The sequence below is a fragment of the Cyanistes caeruleus genome, chromosome 5, assembly GCF_971803275.1.
Source record: "Cyanistes caeruleus chromosome 5, bCyaCae1.hap1.1, whole genome shotgun sequence".
Classification (NCBI taxonomy): Eukaryota; Metazoa; Chordata; class Aves; order Passeriformes; family Paridae; genus Cyanistes; species Cyanistes caeruleus.
The window spans coordinates 25363859-25386917 of NC_141705.1; the positions used below are offsets into that span (position 1 = coordinate 25363859).

A 23059-nucleotide genomic window follows, 5' to 3' on the forward strand; every position below is an offset into this window, starting at 1 on the left:
CTGACTCATTTCATCCAGATTCTCATGAAATCATGAATGGTGCTATCTCAGGAAGAAAGCCAAGTGTTCAGAATGGAGATGCATCAGCAAAACTTAGAAAAGAAACACACGTAGCTGGGAATGTAGATGTGCATCTACCCATCAGGATAGTCCCGTACCATTCTGAGCAATAAAACATGACTGTATATTTTAACAAAATGCCTTGGTTTCAGCCAGAACAGGGCTAATCTTTGCAGCATCCAGGAGGGGGCATGGCCAGGAGCCAAAGGTTGCTCTATACTACCTCATGTCACTGCTGGGCATGGGGGGCAAAGGAGTCTCTCCTGAGGAAAAGGGGTCTCATCTGATGGAATAAGCCTGGTGGGTAGCACTGGTTCTGAGCAATCACACGGCCTATCTTGTACACTTTCTTATCAATATTGTTGCTCTTACTGTTCACTTTCTTATCTCATTGCTGTTTTCAGTAAATTGTTCTTATCTCAACCTGTGATTTTCACTTTTGTGCTTTCAATTCTCCTCTACAACCTGTTATAGGGGAAGAGCGAATGAGATATTCATGGTTTGAAAAGTCTCAGTGGAAGCACTAAATTGGAGAGCATCATTCCTGAGCCATAACACCAAATATAAATATTAATTATATACCACTGTCAAATGGTATGAAAAGAGATTGAGAACAGTACACGTTAGAAAAATACAGTTTGAAAAGTTTGAAAAGTTGTTTTATCAGCTGGACCCCCAAATGTTGTCTCTTTACCCAGTTAGTACGGTACAGCCTGGCATATCCAGGCTGGGTTCTGCTGGTACAAGTGTTTACCAGTCCTGGTTTCATTTGCAATTACCTGCACCATGCCTAGAATACCACGTGGTAGACACCCCACTCTCATCTATTGTCACTTTTTGAATCTTGAGGTTTGGCTCCACAAGTATCCTCCTTGGAACTGAAGAAACAGGTCCCCTGAACCCTGGAGGAATTTGCTATATTTGCCAAACATCAGAATAAAAAAGCAACATGATCGAATGAGCAGAAGATCAGGAGATTATTTTAATGATTGAATAGGTACCAAGCCTTCAGAGTATGTATCTAACATAAATGAGATAAAATCTCATAGGGAATGTGTATGTCTGGAATTAAGCATGATTTTTAGGAGATGTCCCACAGCTCTGTTCAGCTCCTGAACAGAGAAATTCTGCAGTGAGGATGAATTTGAATTTTTTTTATTCTTTAGTGAGCCTTAAAGCAAATAAAAATAATTTTAAAGTTCCTGGGATCAGAGGCTAAAATCTCTTGGTGGATGATGCTGACACAACATAAATTGCTTGACACCACAGCAATGGGACTCTATGAGCCTGTTATGAGCCTTTTGCCTTGATGGTTTCCCAAGCAATTACTTAGCAGCACTGAAGATGAGATTAAGCAAACTAAATTAGAAAAACACTCATATATTTTACTTCCATTCATCACCAATAATTGCCAGTTAAATTTAAATTTGTTCACAATCTGGATGATAAAGTAAAAATGTCCTTAGTGGAAGTATTTGACTACTTATCAACTCAGGGGGAAAATTGGGCTATTTATGGAATGTTAATGCTCAGACCATCTGAAAAGAAAAGCAAATATTAATCCTTTACATATTAAGATTTATGCTGTTTTATAAAAATGTGTTAAGATTAAAAAGAAAAATATTCTGCAAATGGAAATGCCTGCTAAATAGGTAACTGCTTTTCATGCTAAACTGATCACAAACAAAAATGATACAGCATATGAGCTAACACTAAATGAAGAGACAAGGCTTTCAAATATAATTCTGCAATAACTTTATTTTTAAAATTTAGGGTGACACAATGAGCAAAAATCAATTTGCAGTCAATACACAGCATATGATGGAGATAAATAACTAAGTTATTAAGCTATAAACACTGGAAAGCTCTATAGTGGTCTAGCCAGGAACTTAAAAAAGGGAAGCTAGATTTGCTTATTATCACAGCATGGCTTTGATCATGCTGTGATCAATCCACACTTGGTATGATTTCTGTGACATTGATGAAGGAGAACAGCTACAAACCCAGAAACTGTTGGAGGTTGCTGACTGAAGTCCAAGGCCTTCCTCAAGCACCTCAAAGCTGGGTTCCCTTACTAGGAGGTGCCTGTTCTATCAGCATGTTGGATATTCTCTAGCTGCTTTGGAGTGGTAGTGGATCCAGCCTAAAGAAATCCTGCCTTTCAGATTACTGATTATCCTAGAGTCAGCAATGCATTACCTAGAGATGCACAGCTTCAGCTGAGAGCTGGCTCACACTCAGACAGCTTGACACCTCAAGAGACAAAGCTGACATCTGCTTGAAAACACCAGGTAGATATACCAAGGGCCTAACTACACTCTTCTTTTCTTTCTGGCATCTATAAAACCTTAATTGTGTACCTGCACAAGGGCACAGCTTTAACACAGGTCACGACTTACCCAATGCAATGTGACACTTGAGGGCATTTCCCTGGGACAGGACAGATCTACTGAAAATATTTATCTAGACTTCCCTCATCCCAATGGTGTGACTGAATTTTTACATGCAAACCAACTTATTTTCCCAATACAGGCTTCTACCACATTATTGCAAAGGACCATCCATTAAATGAACCCTAAAAATGCCTGGATATTCAGTTTTGTTCATAAACTTATGTCTAGATGGTATTTGGTAGGATGCTGTAAGGGAAATTGCCCTTCAGATTGATCAGAAGCTGATCTGTCAAGTCTACGCGTTGATAAACCAGGCAGACATGCAAGTGTAATAATGTAGATTGAGCACCTCTGATCTGATTGAGCATCACTGATCTATTGATTGAGCTATCCAGAGTCAGTTTTCAGTGCTGGTGTTGTGGCAGGAGCTCTTAAAGACCTGCCACTCTTTACATATCAACTGTGTCTACCCTTGGTTATGTGCTTCTATTAATCAGCTTTGTCTGTAGTACAGATCAGGTCATATCCCTTTCCAAAGGCAGATACAGTAGTCTTAGATATATAGGAGAAATGAGACCTTTAATGCCCACTGCTGGATGTGACACCTTCATAGAAACATGGCAAAGTTTGTGTTGGAAGAAACCTTAAAGATCACCCAGTTCCAGCTGCCCTGCCGTGGGAAGGGACACCTTCCTCTAGACCAGGTTGCTCAAAGCCTCATCCAGCCTGGTTCGGATGCTTCCAGGGATGGTTCATCTACAGCTCTGGGAAACCTGTTCCAGTGCCTCACTACCCTCTGGGTAAAGAATTTCTTTTTAACTTTAATATTTACTTAAAAGTAAATATTCCCTCCTACAGTTTGAAGCTGTTCCCTCTTGTCCCATCACTACGTACCCTTGCAACAAGTCCCTCTCCAGATCTCTTGTAGCCACTGTAGGAACTGAAAGGCTGTTACAGGAATTCCCCAGAGACTTCTCTTCTCTAGACTGAACAACTCCAACTCTGTCCTTATAAGGGAAGAAGTATTCCAGTCCATTGGGCATCTTCATGGCCCTCGTGTGGACTCATTCCAATAGGTCCATGACTTTCTTATGATAGTTGCTCCAGAGTTGAATGCAGAACTCCAGGCGGGGTCTCATGAGAGTGGAGTAGAGGAGCAGAATGACTTCCCTTAACCTGCTGGCCATGCTGCTTTGGCCATAGTTCAGGACCTGGTTGGCCTTCTGGGATCCAAGCACACATTGCTGGCTCACACCAAGTTTCTTGGTCGACACCCCAAATATTTCTCCATAGCACTGCTCTTGATCCGTTCTCCATCCAGTGTGTACTTGTGTTTGGGATTGCCCTGACCCAGGTACAGACCTTACACTTGGTCTTGAACAAAGGCCCACATCTAAAAATTGTCAAGGCTCCTCTGGATAGCATCCCTTCTGAGAGTGCAAACTAGCTCTGCCAGCCTACCCAGGATTTTAGGTACCACATGAATTGGTCTAGTCAAGCAAAAAAGGGATTTGGGGGCTGTCCTGAAGGCAAAATGCTGTGGTGACCTAGGATGCTCTTGATGTGTTTACATCTCAACCATTACATATGTCTCCACAAAAGCTGTCTCTGAGAGGCATGATTATCATGCAGCACAAGGTGGACACTCCAAACAGGAAGAAATGCAGGCAGTAACAGCGCTGGCACAGGCATGCTGCTTCTGACCTGTGTGAATAACTCTGCCTGGTGCTGCCACATCACACACCACCTCAGGGTCACCATGGTGCATTCAATCCCCCAAGGCAAAGGATGCTTTAAAATAGTTTTAGCATTTTAGAGGACTTGGCAGATTTCACATTTATATCTACACTATATTTCACCAAGATGACACAGTCAAAATATTCCTCTACTCTGTTTGTTCTCCATTAATGCTGATTTTTTTCAGGGATGGTGAAGTCCATTGGCAATTTCCAACGGTAGGACAGCTTTATACTAGAAAAACTGATAGCAGAGCATGTGGAGTTTCCAAATTTAGTTTTTTAATTTAAACCAATAGGCCATGACAACCAGTGAATTTCTTGAATGGTTATTGCAGACTGCAGGAGGCATCAAAAGGTACAAGACAAAAAGCCAAATGGTTTTTCAAGCACTCAAGCAGAGTGAAGCTCAACTGGAAATGAATTACCTAGAGTGTGTTATTGCTACTGGAACATGAAATTCAAGCATCAAAACAAAACAAAGCAAGCTGTATTTTAAATAACAAATGATATTGGAGAAATGCAAACTAGGAGTTCATAAAGGCAAACATTCTGAAGAAGGCTTATGTATAATTTCAGACAGATCATAATTTTGATGCTCTGAATCTTGAAAGAGAAAACTTGTGACACTCTTCAAAGCTACACTGTGCATCTTGGTCATGGTTTTTAATGATTATTAAAGAATAAAAACTATTCCTAAGTAAAAAATTTCCAAAAGCATTTAATTACGAGGAAAAAAAATAAAAATAATTAGCTAGAATTTCATTCAGCCATGTGTTTAGAAAATATATTTGGAATATTACTAAATATGTTTAAACTTTGCACAAATTTAATGCGTTTAATTCTTGCTACCATTACAATAAGGTAAAACTCAGGGTAGTAACACTTCTAAAGTTTGCTGCTGTACTCAAATTATCCTTTATCCAAGAAGGCTGATCTCTTTAAGAGTTCTTCCTCATTTCTAGACTCAGGTTAGATGCTGCAAAGCCCGAAAGGCAAGTAAGCTCCTTTTGCATCTAGACCCAAGCAGGTTCCGGTGTCCCCACTGTGAAGTTTCCCAGTCTTCAGGTTGATAAAACTCATGTCTTGCAGATGCCAAATTGGCACTCACAAATTTTACAGTGTAGTTCAGAAAATTACAACAGAAATATCTAAAGCTGCTCTCATGTGAGTTTAAGTTGAAAGTTAAAGTTGAGATTGACCTAACTATCTCTGTGGATGAACAAGAAACCTAGAAGATGGGAGATTTGTGGCAATTTCTCATTGGAGAGGGCAAGGGATTTGAAGGAAAACATCTGCATCCACCAATGACAGCCTCCTGCCCGGATTGTAGTAGAGCATTTAATTTAAGTAGAGCACTTGATTTAACTATGCAAACATACACTTAAAGTTGAAAGATACAGCAACTGGATGGCATGATGAGTCAGGGAGCCAGTGATCATCCCCATGAGGGGAATACTGAAAACTGGAAAAAAATAAACAGTGTGGGATACCTAAATGTTTCACTGAAGTACCAGAAAAGTTCAGAGATTTTCTGGACAAGAAGATATTACAGGAATGTATACTTTTCAATCTTTTAAATTTTTCATTGAAAAGTAAGAAAGATATCTTCTTTTAATTTTATTTTAACTGTTGACTCAAAGTGTTCCCTGAGCAGTTCAGAGGTCTCCTTGATCACAAAAATTAATAGCAAGTGGGGCATTGACTATATTGGTTATATGTTGTATACAGAATTTTCCAAACTGGGGAAGAGAAGACCTTTAACATCAGAAAAAAAAAAGACAAATAGACTCAGATGAAAAACAAAAGTCTTTCTAAAAGACTTTTTTCCCTTACAATTTGACAATGTATTCAACATTCATCTGTTATTAAGCTATTTGAAGAATGGCAAATTAAGAATAACAGAGTATGGCAGAAGTGGGCCACCACTTAATTAAATATGCATGATGAATGGGAACCATTTGTATGTGAAAAGTCACCTTATTTCCAGGGTTCTGAGTAAAGACAATTTTGATGAACATTTGCTTCACAAACAGCTTAACTGGTAGACAATCTGTGGCCAGAGACAGCGGACCCATTAATCAAGATAGTATCAACCAATTTACTGGCAAGTAATTTTGTGAATATGGGCTAAAACAACGGAGATTCTGAAGGACCTAATGGTCCTCATCACTTCAGCCAAGAGCATTTGCTTAAGCTGTGCATGAAAAGGTGTCAGTGCCCCAAACTGGACTTAGACCTAAAAAGATCTCCCAAGATGGAAGCTCTGCTGCAGGCATCTCAGTCTCTCTTCCTGCATCAATTTTCCTCTGCTTGGCACACTAGTACCACCCTGTCCAATTATAGCCACCAGATTTAGCACAGCAATCCATATTTGCTCCCTCTCTTTGGCCCACTCCATGGAAAGCAAAGAACAAAGTCATAACCTCCTCACCCCAGAATAACCTGGAGCAATGTCTTCCTGCACAAAAGAAATTGCTGGATCCAGACAGCAGTGATAAGAATTTTTTTTTATTACTGTCACAATTAAAAAAAAAAAAAAGAAAAAGGAAAAAATGGTAAACATCTTTGAAGTCTTTTTCTGTCTTTTCTCTCAGAGTTCACAGTATCTCACTACTCAGCAGCTAATTAGCATCATGTTGAAAAACAGTGCTGTGAGTCAGTGCCAAGTGACAGGGGAGGGGAGAGGGCTGGAGACTGGTTCAAGCACACACACTCCTTCCTCTGCAGCCTGACCACAGGCACAGAAAAGGGAGAAACCTGACTAAGAGAAAGCATCGTGATTTCAGATTTACCAGTAAGCCACAGACATGATAATGGTGCTCTCAGTGCTTCTCTCACATCTTTTGCAATACTTTTCAAGCAGGAATTTGGAACCGAAATAATTAAACAACATAATTAGACATTTATTTTAACTCTGTGGGCCAACGTGTTGGCTGAGGCTTTGCAAATGACGAAAACCACAGCTGCCATGTTCAGCTTTGGGAGCAGCTCAGCTGCACTATGTGTCATCAGTTCCCATCCTGCTCTCTTGTTTTAATTAGACTCTCTTGCAGGCAACAAATCAGACTGATATTCTTCCTAAATGCTGCAAGTGCCCAGAGCAAACTGTGAATACTAAGGGTAAAACAAAGAGACAAACTAGATGTTTGTGTACTTATATATGAGATACAAGAACTTTTCCAATACAGTCAAATCTATTGAAATAGCCACGTTCAAAAGGCATGCTTCTTTTGCAGTAGAATTACTTCAAAGTTGTCAGGCAGAAAATTCCTTTGGCAAAGAGATTTTTCATGTGCTCAGGCTTGGATTATGTAAGGCTCCTGGCCCAGGTCCTACCTCCGCTGTTCTTTCTTCAACATTTCTTCCCACCAAGGGGATAGTGCCAGTGTACTGCCTGTGGTAGGGGCTAGGGAAGAATGGATGTAGCAATGGGAATGCATTGTCCATGCCTCTCTCCAGTCTGCTCAGTAAATACCACAACTCCTTTAATTTTAAAATCCTCAGTTGTCTCACTTTGCCCAAAAAGCAAGGGATCATATCAACTCTATTTGGTTAAAGTCACCACAAGAAAATAATTTGCCCTTCTTTAGGTAGGTGCACAGGGCACTCCAGATTCTAAAACAGAAACATTTCTCTTTGCTTTTATGCATCCCTCTTTTCCCCTAAAAAAAAAAAAAAAAAAACCAAAACACAAAAATCTCCCCTAAAATTAGAGAGATGGGAAATCACCAGCCATATGAAGTTTCACAAAGTGCTGGATTCTGCACCTGGGATGGGGCAAGCCTGGATGATGTACAGACTGGAGAATGAGGCACTGGAGTGCAGGACCACTTACAGGGGGTCCTCATCAATGACAAGATGAATCAGCAGTGGCAGCCAAGAGGGCCAAGCATGTCCTGGGGTACATCAGACACAGCATGGCCAGCTGGGCAAGGGAGGGGATTGTCCTGCTCTGCTCTGAGCTGGGGCAGCCTCACCTCAAGTCCTATGTACAGTTTTGGGTGCCACAATATAAGAAAGATAGAAAGTTAATAGGGAGTGTCCAAAGGAGGGCTACAAAGATGGTGAAGGGTCTGAAGGGAAATCCATACGAGGAGAGGTTGAGGTCACTTGGCTTGTTCAGCCTGGAGAAGACTGAGAGGGGAACCTCATTGTGTTTGTCAACATCCTCGCAAGGGGAAGTGGAGGAGCAGGGACCAATCTCTTCACTCTGATGACCAGTGACAGCACCCATGAAAATGGACTGATGCTGCGTCAGAGGGGGTTTATGTTGGATCAGGTAAAGGTTTTTCACCCAGAGGCTGTTGGAAAACGCTTTTGGACAATGTTCTCAGGCACATAGTGTGATTTTTGAGGCTGTCCTCAAAAAAAGATCCTCTTGTACAGGGCCGGGAGCTGGACTCAGTGATCCTTGTGGGTCCCGCTGTTTTCCATCACCTGTGCTTCTTCATGGTGGCCAGTAATATGTTCTGCCTTTGTGAATTGCTCACATCATCCCCTCTCATGATCTTCATCTGCCCACACAGTCCCGAGAAACACACACAGCAAAGCACCAGCAAAGGGGACCAAGTGGAGGAAACAACTGTAATAAGTAGAAAATAGAGCTCAGTGTGGCGGAAAAGGATGAAGCATGTCAGGGCCTTTGCACTGCATCTTGAGATGAATCTTCTCAATTTCTCATCAGCTGCAGATGATATGTTCCTATAAAAGGACGGAGGGAGGGGAAACTCACAGTGTACTTAAACACTCCAAAAGTTAAGAAAGGTACAGTAGTACTATAATACTTGGTTAAATAGCAATAAAATGTTAGTATATATCTTAGATGTAAATTTCAATATAGAAATATTGTTAGCTACCTATATATGCAATACAAGTGCTGTCGAAGATTCAAACAATAGCCTCGCCCCCATCACTGACAACTGAAGGGAATAAATCCAGATCTCAAACATGAACTCATTCCATGCCAGACAATAGTACATATGTTATCACACTATCAAAGTATTCTAAGCACTGTAACAGCTACTTTTCTTCAGAAAAATAGTTCTAGACATTATGTGAAAAAAAATCTATTGTAGGAGGTTTCATTCTTTGAAAGAGGTGGGGGACACTAATCTCTAAAGTTTCTATATTAGCTAAGACCTGAAAGGCAGCTTCCACTTTTTTAACTCTTTTAATGAAATAATTAAAAAAACATTCCCAAAGAAAAATATTTTAAGCCATTCTCAAATCAGCAAACCATTCTACATAAAGATCTGAACAACTTGTACACTGCATGAGCCATACATGACACGTAACAATTTAATTACCAAATAAACTACAGCTTTGAAGGATGATTACAACTGAGATGCAGAACAAGATACAATAATCTGAAATTATCTTGATTGGGAAAAACAGCAGAGAAGTAGCTTTCCTCCTGATGTGGAGGTAAACTGTTTTATTGAGTCAGGAATTCACCATGACAGGGAAATTGGAAAAAAAGCTAATGAAGACTCTCTTCAGAATGTCAATATCTGGGTTTTGAAAATATGGGACTCACATTCATAGTCATTATCACATGAGTAATATAAATTGCATGATCCTGGTCCTGAAATATATGTATTCTAATATAATTCTAAAAGAGTGTAAAAGGTTGAATAACTAAATCATCTGAGCTGTGACTGCATGAATCCATAGATGACAAATTCACAATTCTGTGCACTGATTTTTTTAAGTGATGGCATATGAAAAAAATACTCTATTGTTGGGCTGGGTTAAGGGAACTGAGGGAATAAACACTGCTAGAATAATTGCCTGTTGACATATTGAAAAGCAAGTACATGTTTGCCAAGGCAGGCAGCTTCTAAGGATTATGCTTTTCTCTGAACAGCTATCAGCCTGCAGCATGTATCTGAGTTTACTAAAAGAGGTTTAAGAAAATATGTTGAACTGCAAACAAAAATAGTACCAAGTGGAGGCACAGCTCAAACAGCTGCATTGCAGTAGATGTTTGCTTTGAACATCGTGACAGAACGGCATTCAACAAAACTATCCAGTGCGTGCGCTCAAAAAGGATGCCAGGATGTTGCCAGTTCTTGTACTCCCACTTACTGGGATGACAAAGCCATGAACACAATTGTCAGGCAGAAAGAAGAAACAAAGAACTGTGCCAAGGTGCTTCGAACAAAGGAACATAAAGATCTCTGTGATCAGCTTACATGTCACTAGACTATAAGGGGGAAAACAGCACAGGGACGAGTGAATGAACAGACTGATGAGAGCACTAGAGACACACACTCAAAGATAAAGGATTGGCACTGCAGAGGGGAAAATCCCTGCACAGTACTGAAAAGAAAGGATGGGGAATAGATTATAGAAGAATGTAGAAAAACTAAATAATATAAAAACAATTGGTGAAAAGCTCATAAGGTCTTTGGGTCAAAGTCTATCTCTTCCTGTGCAGCTTACCAAATATGACCCAGACAGGGTCCTTGGGGTTACAGCTACATGGCAGACATGGATGTTGAAGTAATTATGTTCCTCAAGGCCCCAGGACCTATCAAATCTCTTTCACTAGTAAACTGAAGTGTGCTGAAAAATATTAGAATAAATCAGTTTGGTTGGTTGTTTTTAAGTGAATGATACAAGCTCAGGTTAACAGTTCTTTATGTGTTGAAAATTATCTGAGCTAAAGGCTATTTGTTATATAGAAGAGGAAGGCAGGCTCCAAGGCAGGACTTATCCAACCCAATTTTTTCCCACATAATTGCATTTAGCAACTTTCAAACTGTGGAAGTAATCAAATCCCTTTGAAAACACCCAAAATCCTCACTGACAGCCTTCTACTCTTCTGCATGTCTGCTTCAGCCTGCCTAATTCAGCATCTAGCTCCCACCCAAGTCTCGAGAGGATGCCGAATCAGTCATTCATCCACCAAAGTCGTGAACAGAGACTGTTTCAACAGGTTTCATAATGCCCATAATTCACTGAGGACCAGACACTCTGTGAATGCTACTTGCATTGAAATGTGTCCCGCTGGGAAGCTTTCCAGCAGCAGATCCCCTTTACAACATGCAGAGCTTTCAGGGCAGGTACAACACGGTCCTAGTGCAATTACACAGCTTCTCACCCTGAAGTGGTGAATATACAAACAATAATACCTGGACATTCCAGTCTAAGTGTGTATGTCTCTAACATTTTATTGAATACAGACTCTAAACCAATCTAAAAATGAAAAATATCATGTTCTCATTTGTTGATTTTTTTTTAAAATCCTATGTGATTTTTCTCTTGGAAGGACAGAAATGAGAAAAGCTGCTTTTAACTGAGAGCTGGGTTTTATTGGAGTTCAAACGCCTTATTTTCTTTTTAAGACATTCTGAATTCTCAGGGTTTTTTTTCTGATCCGTTAGTTTCTTAAAACCTAATGGACCTATTTTCTCAATTCATTTCCTTCTTACTCTTTTCACTTAGTTAAACTTTTTAACACCTGATTAGTTTCAGCCAAACCAATTAATTGTTATTCTTATAATTTATATGTTGATTTTAATGGTTTCTTCAATACTCTTGCAAATGTCTCCTTTATTTTTTACCTGCCTCGAGTTTTGTATGAAGCTGCTTTACTTGCTCCTTTTTTCACTAAGCTGTCACATCATCCTTAATCATGCTTTCTCCATTATAATCACCCACAAGTTTTGACTCAGAAATCAAAGTTCTTCTATTAAATAGACTGTTATTTCAATCCCCGATGGGTAGACACTTCATTCTCATGACTTTACCCATGCATTTGCATATTATTTCAGTACAATCCTCTGTTATTATTGTTATATTGTTTCTGTTTAATATTTCTCCATTCTAATACCATTTTTATACAATAAATGCCATTATCTCCTCTTTATTTATGGATCAAAAGGCCTTTTGTTTTAACTCTGTGTCTGAGGTTGTAATTTTATTTACCTAGTCATTTTCTGATCTCTAAGGCATTTAACTCCAATCTTCAGCCTTTCTTTGACTGCTTGAAGGCAATCTAAATTCTTCCCAAAAACCTGAGAAGTTTACTAATTTAGAAAGATACAGAGCTCTTTTATACTGTATTTGAATCTCAAGTTTCCTGATCTTTGCTTTCTTTCCTTAAGTAAATCCCAGACATGACATTCTAATCAATTTCTGAGCTTCTTATTTCCATTTGTCTTCAGCTCAGTTTCCTTCATTCATTGAATCTCATAGTTTAGTCTGAGAATTGGACATCTTAATTATAGACCTACTTTCGTTTTCACAAAACTTAAGAGAACTGACATATGTCAGCTTAATCTCAGGATGTTTTGTATTATCAGAACTTTTTTCACATTTTCAGTGCTTACCACACTATCTTTTGATATGAATTTATGTTCAACCATATGTTCAATAGTGAATTATAATATTAGAAAAAGAAGGAAGCCAGAAGAAAATGTGACTACAGACAAACAACTCAGATTCCATTGGCAATTAAGATCTAACACCTAACCCTAAAAGAAGAAAACACAAACACAATCTAAATAATCACAGTATAAAATAATAAACACATCCTAACTAAAAACATATAACATTTTTGCACCAATTAAATATGTTTCCAAGAGTATATGATACCAATGCACCCAACCTCTTCTTGCCCTTATCCCAACATGCAGTGATATCAGTAGTGATGACAGCAGTAGTAATCACTAGTAATTAACAGCCATGACTCCAGTACATCACAGCTACCTTTCAATAAGCTAACAGGGTGCAGATTTATTTCCCATTCTGAAGCATTCATAGGATTGCTATTCTATTTTTTACTGTCACACATGGCTTCAATTAATTCATCTGCAACTTTTGCTTCTTTAGCACCACATCTGCCTTGCACCACAGCCCATTCCATCATTGCACTGCTGAAATATTTATTCAGAAAGTCGTGCAGGTGGAGGGCTGGCAAAAAGAGAAGAGCAGAACCTTTTAGCTGCACCATCAGAAAAGAAGATAAGGCATCACTGCAATTTCCTAGGTGAAACACAGTTTGGATCTCACCACTTGCCCCTACATTCTATGTACTAATTTGACATGGTAAAGCCGAGCTGCAACACAGTTAAAAACTAAAAGCAATATTGAGAACATCATAGTCTTAGAGAAGGTTTTGTAAAAACTACATTTTTATTTTTTAAAAATTAATATTTTGATCATTTTACATACAAATGTAGCCTCTTTATTTTTACCTAAGAAAAATGAATGTATAGACCAGGAGTTTGAATGGGATTAGAAAAAAATTAAGCAGATAAACTGTCAGTCACCAAATTACTTGATGTGACAAAGACTGCTGCAGGAGACCTTGTAACAAAGGGTATATAAAAGATGCAAACTCTTAAGAAACACAAGTAGTTATGTTCACAAATATATGAACCAATAATTTTAAAAACTCACACTTGATTTTTGTTTCTTCTTGAATAAAGGAAATACACCTCATTTTTCTTGAAGTATGGACCACAAAACATCAGCTAATCTAGACACATATTCAAGGCAGAACCAACAGTATTGAAACATTTCTGATACAGGTTTTTAAAAAAAAAAAAATAACAAAAACTCAAAAAACCCCATTGTTTTGAATACACTGTGTTTGAATACAATAAAAGCTAGAAGATTTTTCCCAATGTCAAAAGTCATCCCTCATTGCTTGAGTATCAACCAATGAGTTTGAGTTGCTGGACAAAATGCAGAAGACTAAAGGGTCAAGAGAGCAGGTAAAGTCAACAAGATGGAAACTCATAGTTAAAATCATTGAAATACACAGTGGAGTTGAATTAGTGAAGTGGGACACAGTATGGTCACCATGTGAATGTCTCTGTTTTTCCCCAGACATAGAGACATGTACCATCTTCTCAGTTTTAAAGCCTGACATAAATAAATTTCTAGTAAAAGCCACTCACTGGTGGACATGGGTCAGTAGGCATTGGGCTGTTTGACACCACCAGCAAAGAGCAATCCCATAAATCCCATAAAAGCTGATAAATTTGAAGGAGTGGAGGAATTTAGGTCAGAGTAAGAATCTACTTTTAGTTCTGCCCTGCAAGTAAATTGTTTACTACCCCTATATATCTCCAGTGATAATACCTTCACATTTCAAGTCTCCATCTGGTATATTACTTCACTCACTTTTCTTAGCTGTTTAAAAGCCTCCAACAGGGATGTTTTACAAGGACTGTCTATACCAGCAATTGAAATTCCTGAAATGAAGAAAGGTATAAAGCTTCTTTTCCTGTACTAGCTTGAAGTCAAGAGCATTTAGGGTTTGCTTTTTTTATCCCTTACAATTTCCTGTTTGAGGATCACAGAAGCTATTCACTTTATGTAATTGTTTCCTTAAATTGCTGTTTTCAATTTGCATAATGTATCATTTAAGTAAAGGTAAAGAAGCATTTCATCTTGATAATTTCTGCCACAGCTGAGATTGCAAAATTGCTTCTTGTTAGAAGGAAATTTTTAAAAAGTGCAATCACTGCAACTTTCCAGATGGCATCTAACATATTTTTCAGTCTGCTGCAATAGTATGTTATAGATATGCTTGCTATTCAGTTCAAGCTAATAAACATTTTCTCCAGCTGAGGTAGGTCTTTTGGCCCCACTTTTTCATATTGCATCACATTCCTTGATAATTTCCTGATTTACTGGTTTCATAGTTCTAAACATTTTCTTTTATATAAAAAAATCTCTACAAGTTTGACTTGCCAAGACACTATTTCTCCATTGCTAATTTCTTAGCTATTAAATCTGATTAATTATTTTCTACAGCCTTGTCTAAGAATGCCATAATTGAGCCAAAATGGCATTCTACATTCATCAGTAATTTCTTGTAACTTCCATTCTCTTCTATTATTAATAGCAAGTATCGATACATGCAGTACCCTATACCTCAGATGTACCCATAGGTTGAAATCCTCAAAACATAAATCTTCTCATAAGTTTCATGTCTGATGCTTCTCTGGAATTAGCCTTTTAGTGTTGCTGGAAATATCAATGTAATTATACTGAATAGTTCTGTGCAGGTCAAAATCTGGCAATTGATCAATAAATATGTATTTTTTGTACACATACACATTCACTCAAGCTTTTGACTCAGCCAAGCATATAAGTCTTACTCTTTTGTAAAGTCACTACTTACATGCCTAAACTTTGGTTCAGTGTGGCAATACCAGCACAGACATTCAGCTATTTAAATAAAATAAAATTTAAAAAAAAAAAAATCATTCCTTTACAGGTGATAAAGGACAAATAGATCATGGTGGCATAAACAATCCTACTGCTTAAGACTGCAAATCAGACCCAGTGCCTGCCAGAGAAAAAGAACACCTCAAGCACTTCACCTGGGTCAGGAATCATTCTTATGCACCCAAACTCTCCTTCTCCCTTGGCACTTCAAGGCAAGCAGGGTACACATCCTTATTGCATATGCAGTACAGGGTCACAGACCTCTGCAGATAGTCAGCAAAGTAAAACAAGATTGCCCTTGATTTGATCATCTTCCGCTTCTTACATTTAGAATTCTGTATTTCTCTATCTCTCTATCACTTGCAAGTCTGCAAGCTGATGCAACTCCTCAGTTGAAATTCCTTCATTAGATCAAGAGCATTAAAATGGGGCATGCATATCTCTATTTGGTTGCTATATTAATCTTTTTTCCATCAGAACTGGACAAAATTTCCAAGTTTTTCATTGAAAATTTGAAAATCTTTGTTTTGCTGACTTGAAAACTTAGGTGTTTCAAGGATTTCTTTTTCAATCACTCTTGTTTTCAAGCTTAATTTTAACACCAAAGAAAACAAAAATCTGTGATAATGTCATCTTTTATGACATCTCTCTTGGTCAAAGTAAGCTCTGTGACACATTTCAGCTTCAAAGAACTCCAGTGCTTCCTTTATGTTTAATGACTATGACATGGACTGGAGTGATCTGCAAGATCTGCAAGAAGGCAGCAAAATCAGCCACCAGCATGCAAGAGTTAGGACTGTTTACTGGCAGACCTAAAAGACTACAAGGAGTGCAGAGTTTATCTAGACTATCTGCACATCAGCCATGTGGTTAATGATTCATGCATGAAGTTATCACCATATCTTAGTCTGGGTGAAATTGCTGCAGGATATCTTAAGTGAATTGGTTGTATAGCACTGCTTGGATGTGGTCAGAGGCTGTAAAGTTCACATGTGACCACACCAGCAAGATCATCTGAGATGTCTGAAACATTGAATAGCTTTATCTCAAACTGAAGGATTGTGTTAGGCTTATTCCTAGACAATGAAAAGCATTTGTAAAGGACCAAATTGTAATAATGCGTGCAATTTCATTTTTAAATAAGGGGATTAATGACACACAATGCCAGTAATGGTAGTTAAATTTGACCTCCAGCAAGGATTATTATAACCCTGTGGGTATTCCTCTGCAACTGCTTTGAAGAATTTTTCTTCCAACATAAAATTTTGCTGCATACCTCAACAGTCCTTTAAGAACCACAAGGATGCTCCTCCACCCCACTGCAGCCTGGTGCACCTATGCTACTAGGTCAAACCTGCCCAGGACTGTGCCTGCTGCTTTAGGCCACCTGAACAGAGTAATGTCATTTAATCCTCTAGCCCTCCAGTGAGGGCAACTATGTATTGAGAAAACTCCCAGCAGGAACTCCCACTTGTGTCCAGAAACCACTTGGCTAGCAAACCAAAACCACACCAAAGACTAGCTAGGTGCTTAACTGTTAGCATGGACAGAGTCAAGAAGAAACAAAATCAAAAATTAAATAAAATTCTGTCTTTCACAGAATCACCAAGGCTGGAAGAGACCTTCAAGGTATTCTAGTCTAACCCTCAACCCAGCACTACCATAATCACCACTAAACCACAATCCAAGTGTCTCATTCAGCTGCCTCTTGAGCAACTCCAGTTACAGTGACTCCAGCCTGGGAGTCCAGGGAGTACACCCTTCTCCACCTACCTGGGGAACTTACTTCATTATCCAGCCACTCTGCAATGAAAAAGTTTTTAATATCTAATCTGAACCTCCCCTTGAGCAACTTAATGTCATTTCCTCTTTTCATTTGAGACGTGGCAAAATAGACCAGTCCCCATCTCACTACAACCTCCTGTCAGGTAGCCCCCTCAGATACTCCTCACAGGACCTGTGCTCCAGAGCCTTCACCAGCTCCATTGCCCACCTCCAGACTCGCTCCAGTACCTCAATGTATTTTTTTTGAAGGGAAGAGCCCAGAACTGAACACAGCACTTAAGGTGTGGCCTCACCAGGGTCAAGTACATGGGGACAATCACTTCCATGGCCAGACTACTTCTAATACAGGCCAGGATGCCATTGGCCTTCTTGGCCACCTGAGCACTGCTGGCTCATGTTCAGCTGCTGTCACCAGCACCCCCAGGTCCTTCTCTGCTGGGCAGCTTTCCAGCCCCTCTTCCCCCAGCCTGTAGCACTGCAGGGGATTGTTGTGACCCAAGTGCAGGACCTGACACTTGGCCCTGTTGAACCTCATACAATTGGCCTCAGCCCATCGATCCAGCCTGTCCAGATCCCTCTGCAGAGCCTTCCTGACCACCAGCAGATCAACACTCCCACCCAACTCGGTGTTAGCGAACTTACTGAGAATGCTGTCAACCCCCTTATCCAAATAATCACTAAAGATATTCAACAGAACCAGCCAAAATACTGATCCCTGAGGAACACTGCTAGCAGCCAGCTGCCAGCTGGATGTAGCATCATTCACCACCATCTCTGGACACAGCAATCCAGCTAGTTTTTCACACCATGAGAAGTTTCACCGACCAAGCTCAGGACTGCTGAGTATATCTACTGCACTGGGGGATGCCAGCAAAATCTTCTAAATTAATATATAAGTGGGTTTATTTCTCTTCTACAGCAGGTATCTGAGAGGTTTATCTAGCTGCCTGAACAATTTATAAAGTTCTTTGTGACAAAATTAAAATAAACAAATTGTTCTTGCATTTATTCATAACTCAGAAAACTCTTCATAAATGTTATTTACTTCACAAACAATTTCAGTCTGATTAACTAGAGCATCCTTCTTCAGGAGAGCACTTGAGCATGTCCTCAAGCTCCACCGAATTCAATTATAAGGTTAGTTGAGGGAATCAGTTACAAAGAGAGATTGGGGTGGTACACACTGGACAAAGAAAAGTAGGAACTAAATAGCCAAGAAGGATGGAAACAGAATATGAGACAAAGCCTAAACAAAAACAAAACAAAGCAAAGCCAAACAAAGGGCCAAAACCCAGGACCTGGGTCAGATTAAATTTGGTGCCTTTGTGCCACTCTACTTTGGCTGTTGTTGGAATGTGTACTTCATTCTCCAGTAGTTTCAGCACACACAGAGTAGAAATTTTCTTCTGTACTTCTCTTGTGATTTTCTTCATGACTCTTGCAAAATTCTTTATTTTACACAATGTTCCATACAAAACTCTTTAAATAAACATATTAGTAACATGGCACGAAGATATTTGTAACCTGAATTAAGTACTTGTGTTTTCATCCAAATTTAAAGACATTAATGTAATATGCATTAACTAAACAGCGAAAAAAAACGAAACTTAAATAATGGTTTCAGGCAAATGCAACAGCAATGCATTTGCAAGGACATAATGAATACTTATGGGGAAAAATCCATGACAATGAATTAAGCACATGATTAAGTAATGATTTGGTTGATTTGCTCCATTTAGCACACCTTGCTACTATGATAACAGAAGTAAGAGATGCTCACACTATATAATTTACTCAATGAATTTGACTTTCATGTCAATAAAGAAACAATAAATCAAGCTGCATGACACAAAAAAATGCTCAGGCTCATTTCCTCTGCTCTCACTTTAAGCACCTGTAACTTGTCACTGCCACAGGTCATTTCCTCCCATATGATTGAACAACCAGACCAGAGCACGTGCAGGGATAGAGGCTAGATAAGAAACCAAAGATCAAATTTGGAGTTCAGTACATGCTCCTACATGACCAAACTTAAACATTTTTTCAATACTTGCATGACATACCTGCTCAAGAAGACATGAAAACCGTGACACTTTAGAGAACTATGTTGTTCAAATTATGAATTACCTGAGAATAGAGTTGTCTTTTCCTCCCATCCATTGTCCAGCTTTACTTCCCTGTTACCTGTCTTTCTCTCCTCCTCCCCATAGGAAAAAAAAAAAAATGCAGGAAGAAAGGGCTTTACCATGGTATCAGTATGACATTGCATCTGCTGGGGTTTAAGTTCAAGCTTTACTATAGGTCTGGATGTTGGATTTCAGCAGGAGGAACCAGCACATAAAATGCTGTGCTGGCTTTAGCCCAGGGTTTGCAATCCAGAAGTTCATAGGAGAGGCTGTTGCTTTTCCTCATCTGGGATTCCTGACACCTTGTCCTGTGTCTGAGAGCTTGGGTGTCTCAGAAAGGGATTTCAAAGATTAGGATGCTAAAGAGGAACTGTCAGGAGGTGGCTCTAAGGAAAACTGAGAAGACAGTATATCCTAATCTTTCCTCAACTACTTCTTTGGGCTTCACTCAGATTTACAGTGAGATGTGTTTTCTCCAGACGAAAAACTCTGGGTGGGTTGCTGCTAACAGTATTTTTTTTTTTGCTTTCCCAGCAAACTCTGCAGGTCTCCTGTTTCTAGCACACCTTATCTATTTTTCCCTCTGATGACAGCATATTTCTTCCTTACTGGTAGCATTTAAATGCACAGGTTTTGAATTCCAACAGAGAGAGCACTCAATGCCTACGTACTTAAAAGACATATCCAGCAGAAGAACAAAAATTTTATTATGTAGGTTTTGATATACCTACTTACCCAGCTTTGCCCCCAGACACCTCGGATAGAGAACTGAGCAATCCGTTAGAGATAAGCTCTTTCCAGACCTTTCTCAGTATAGACACATGCATTTTTTAACAAATTTCAAAATTTACTAAACCCACCCTCCCCATCACCATTTGCAATATCAAACTGATGGCTATTTATTTTCATGTGGTTCTATTCATATCCCAGAGGAGACTAATTGCTTGTATTTTAGAAAGCAGCTTATTGACAACATATGGAAAAAAGGGCAAGATAAAACATGCATTATGTAAGAACTGATTGAAAAAGACGTGACAGATGCCATGATATATAAGTGGTCACAAGTTTGATAACTAAATATATTCAGAAGCAACAATATTGACGTCTTAGCTAATCTAGGCGAATGTGAAAATTATCAAGGCCCAAGACATTGTTAGAATCCCAGGCTCTTAAGATCACAGGAAAAGAGGCTTCCAGTTAGAGAAATTCAGCAGACTTAACAATTACTCTACTTGTGTTGTTACATTCATAAACAGTTATAATATTTTCTCAAATTAGAGGATAAAATGTATCACATTTGCTCTCCAAAGGTGGTATTTATTGTAATCTTATATGATAAATTTAAAACATAGTAAAAGGGCCTTAAAATCATGCCAGTTGCACCAGTTCTCAGACACGACTTGGAGCCACATGGAGAGAATGGAAACACATCTCAAATACTGTTTTTCCCTGTGATGGCCAGGGAAATGGAACGGAATCTGGTAGGGGTGTGCTTCTGCATTCCTAAGGCATCCCAGTTTCTTGACCTTCAGCTGTCAATGTACAAAGCAGAGCTTGCACACACTGTCTCCAAAGTACTGCTGAGCTTTATAGCTCACAATGAATCACATAGCGCAGATGCAATACTGTTAAGAGGAGCTGGAAATTTAGAAAAAACACAAGCACAACTTCCAGCCTGAACTGACAGATGTAATTCATTTCCATAAAAGCAAAGACTGTTATTAAGGAGGATAAATAGAGGAATCAAAGTCAAATGCATGGTAAAAAAAGAGGCTGGTATATTGCAGTAGCAAAAATAATTCAGACAGGCCCAGACTTGTGCAAATAATCAGGCCCATTTAACTTCCAACTGGACACCTCTACCCTTACAAATTCTCTCTTTGAGCCCCATATTGACACCACTATAACACCTAGTGATAAATCTGGGGTGGAACTCTAAGGATGGTTGTGTCCCTGGGGGAAAATAGCCTTCCCATGGCTAGAATTGTGTCCATACAGCCCACACAGCATTTGGGCCTCTTCAGCTGAGTCCAGTTCCCTTCAGGGATGAATCTGTAGGCATTCTAACACGCCTGTTCAAACTCCATTTACAACATTACCTGGTGCTAAAGCTTCCTGCATGTACAGGTTCCTCAAACAAGGCAACCAGAAACACTGTGAAAAACATGTCTGAAATCATCTCTTGAACCAGCAATGGAATCATACACCTTTCATCTTCAGATCCTGGACAGAATCCTCAAGCAAAATACCATTTACTATGCTTCAAGGAACCCCACAGGTTTTTCCTTTGCTACAATGGCCTGCTGGCTGTGGTTGCTTATATTACGCACACAGGTTTTTTTATGCCAGATGGGAGCTGGCACCTATATACATGTTGTAAAACAGGCAAAAGGCTTTCAATGTCTTTTAAAGGAAAATGCTCTAATCATTAGCCTTGTAAAGGAAGGATGTAACAGCACCTCCATGTGCAATGATTTTAAAAAAACCAACCAACAAAAAAAAAAGCACAACCAAAAAAACCAAAAAAAAAACCCAAACACCAAAAACCCCCAGCAGATAGAACACCAGGGAGCCCTGATCTGCTTGTCTCGTTTTGGCAGGCTCTCCCATGCTGTGAATGACACTTCAGAGTAGCTTTTTATTCAGCTTCTTGTCGTCTGGAAAAGAAAATACTTCAATGCATTTTTAATGAATTTCCTGTAGTTTGAAATGAAATTTTCTAGTCAAGAAAGTAAAATTCTCCACAGAACAAACAGAAAAAGTCACTTAAGAAAAAGCTAAAATTGCAATAAATACAATGGGTGCATCTGGACATATTGCCCATCCTAGACTGCCTTTGGCAATTTTCCCCAACAACTTCACACCTGCTAGGTCTCCAGAAAGTTTCCTTTCACACTATCCATCAGGGCTGATGCATAATTCCCATCCAAAGGCTTTCATCAGCATTAAAGCAGTTCAGCAATACAGGTAAATTCTCTATTCCTCTTAAAGACCCTCCAGCAAATCTGAAAAACAAGCCTTTGATCTATAATTTCTCTAAATTTTGCTGGCTTAATCATCATCTGGCTTAACCTTCATCTTCCCTTCCCTAATAGCATCAGGGTGCTACCAGCTCCTTCCTGCGCTCAGACCAGGACTAGCCTTCACCTTGTATCTTGAATTTTTCCCCCAGGCTCACTGGGCTCTGCTGAAGTTGATACAACTTCCTGTCTCTCTGTGCCTGCACTGGCTGCCCTCCTGACACGACAATTGCTAGCATAAGCTATGAAATGCCACATGAGCTACATCCAGCCTATCCCCAGGTGCTTCTTCACATACATCTGGGGCTGTCGTCTAGCTGGTTTCCTAGAAAATTTTAGTCTTATCATTTCAGACCACTGAACAGGCTGAGCAGATTTTACTTTTACACACATACCAGGTCAGAGGCTCTTCACTAGATGAACACTGATATTCAGCAGTATTTGAGACCAAGACTGCTTTTCAAGTAACAGCATACTTAATTGTGTCTTCTCCAGGACCATTCCAAAAGAGCATCCAGATACAAATCCAAGAATACAAATCTGAGACTGATCCCTGCAGAAAGGAAGGAGGAAAAAGGGCAGAAGGCAGTGGTAGGCAAAAAGCCAGAACCTGACTTCCACAACCAAGTCCTCAGCTATGTTTTTTCTCTTAGGAGTACTAAGTACTACACATAAAAGTAAATATATTTTAATGGGAATTGAGAGCACCTATTCCCAGCTCAATCTCAGATATTTCATGGGACCAC

General features: G+C 39.3%; 1 protein-coding gene across 1 annotated transcript in view; it reads right to left on the reverse strand.

The window, feature by feature from the left end:
• Window positions 1-1801: 1801 nt before the first annotated feature.
• Window positions 1802-23059, reverse strand: part of GABRA4 (gamma-aminobutyric acid type A receptor subunit alpha4) — a 69578-nt gene continuing 48320 nt past the window's right edge. Inside the window, exon 10 of the mRNA XM_086891450.1 lies at window positions 1802-8893. Within this exon, the coding sequence (XP_086747576.1) occupies window positions 8862-8893 (32 nt within the window). The 3' untranslated portion in view covers window positions 1802-8861. The remainder of the gene's footprint in view (window positions 8894-23059) is intronic.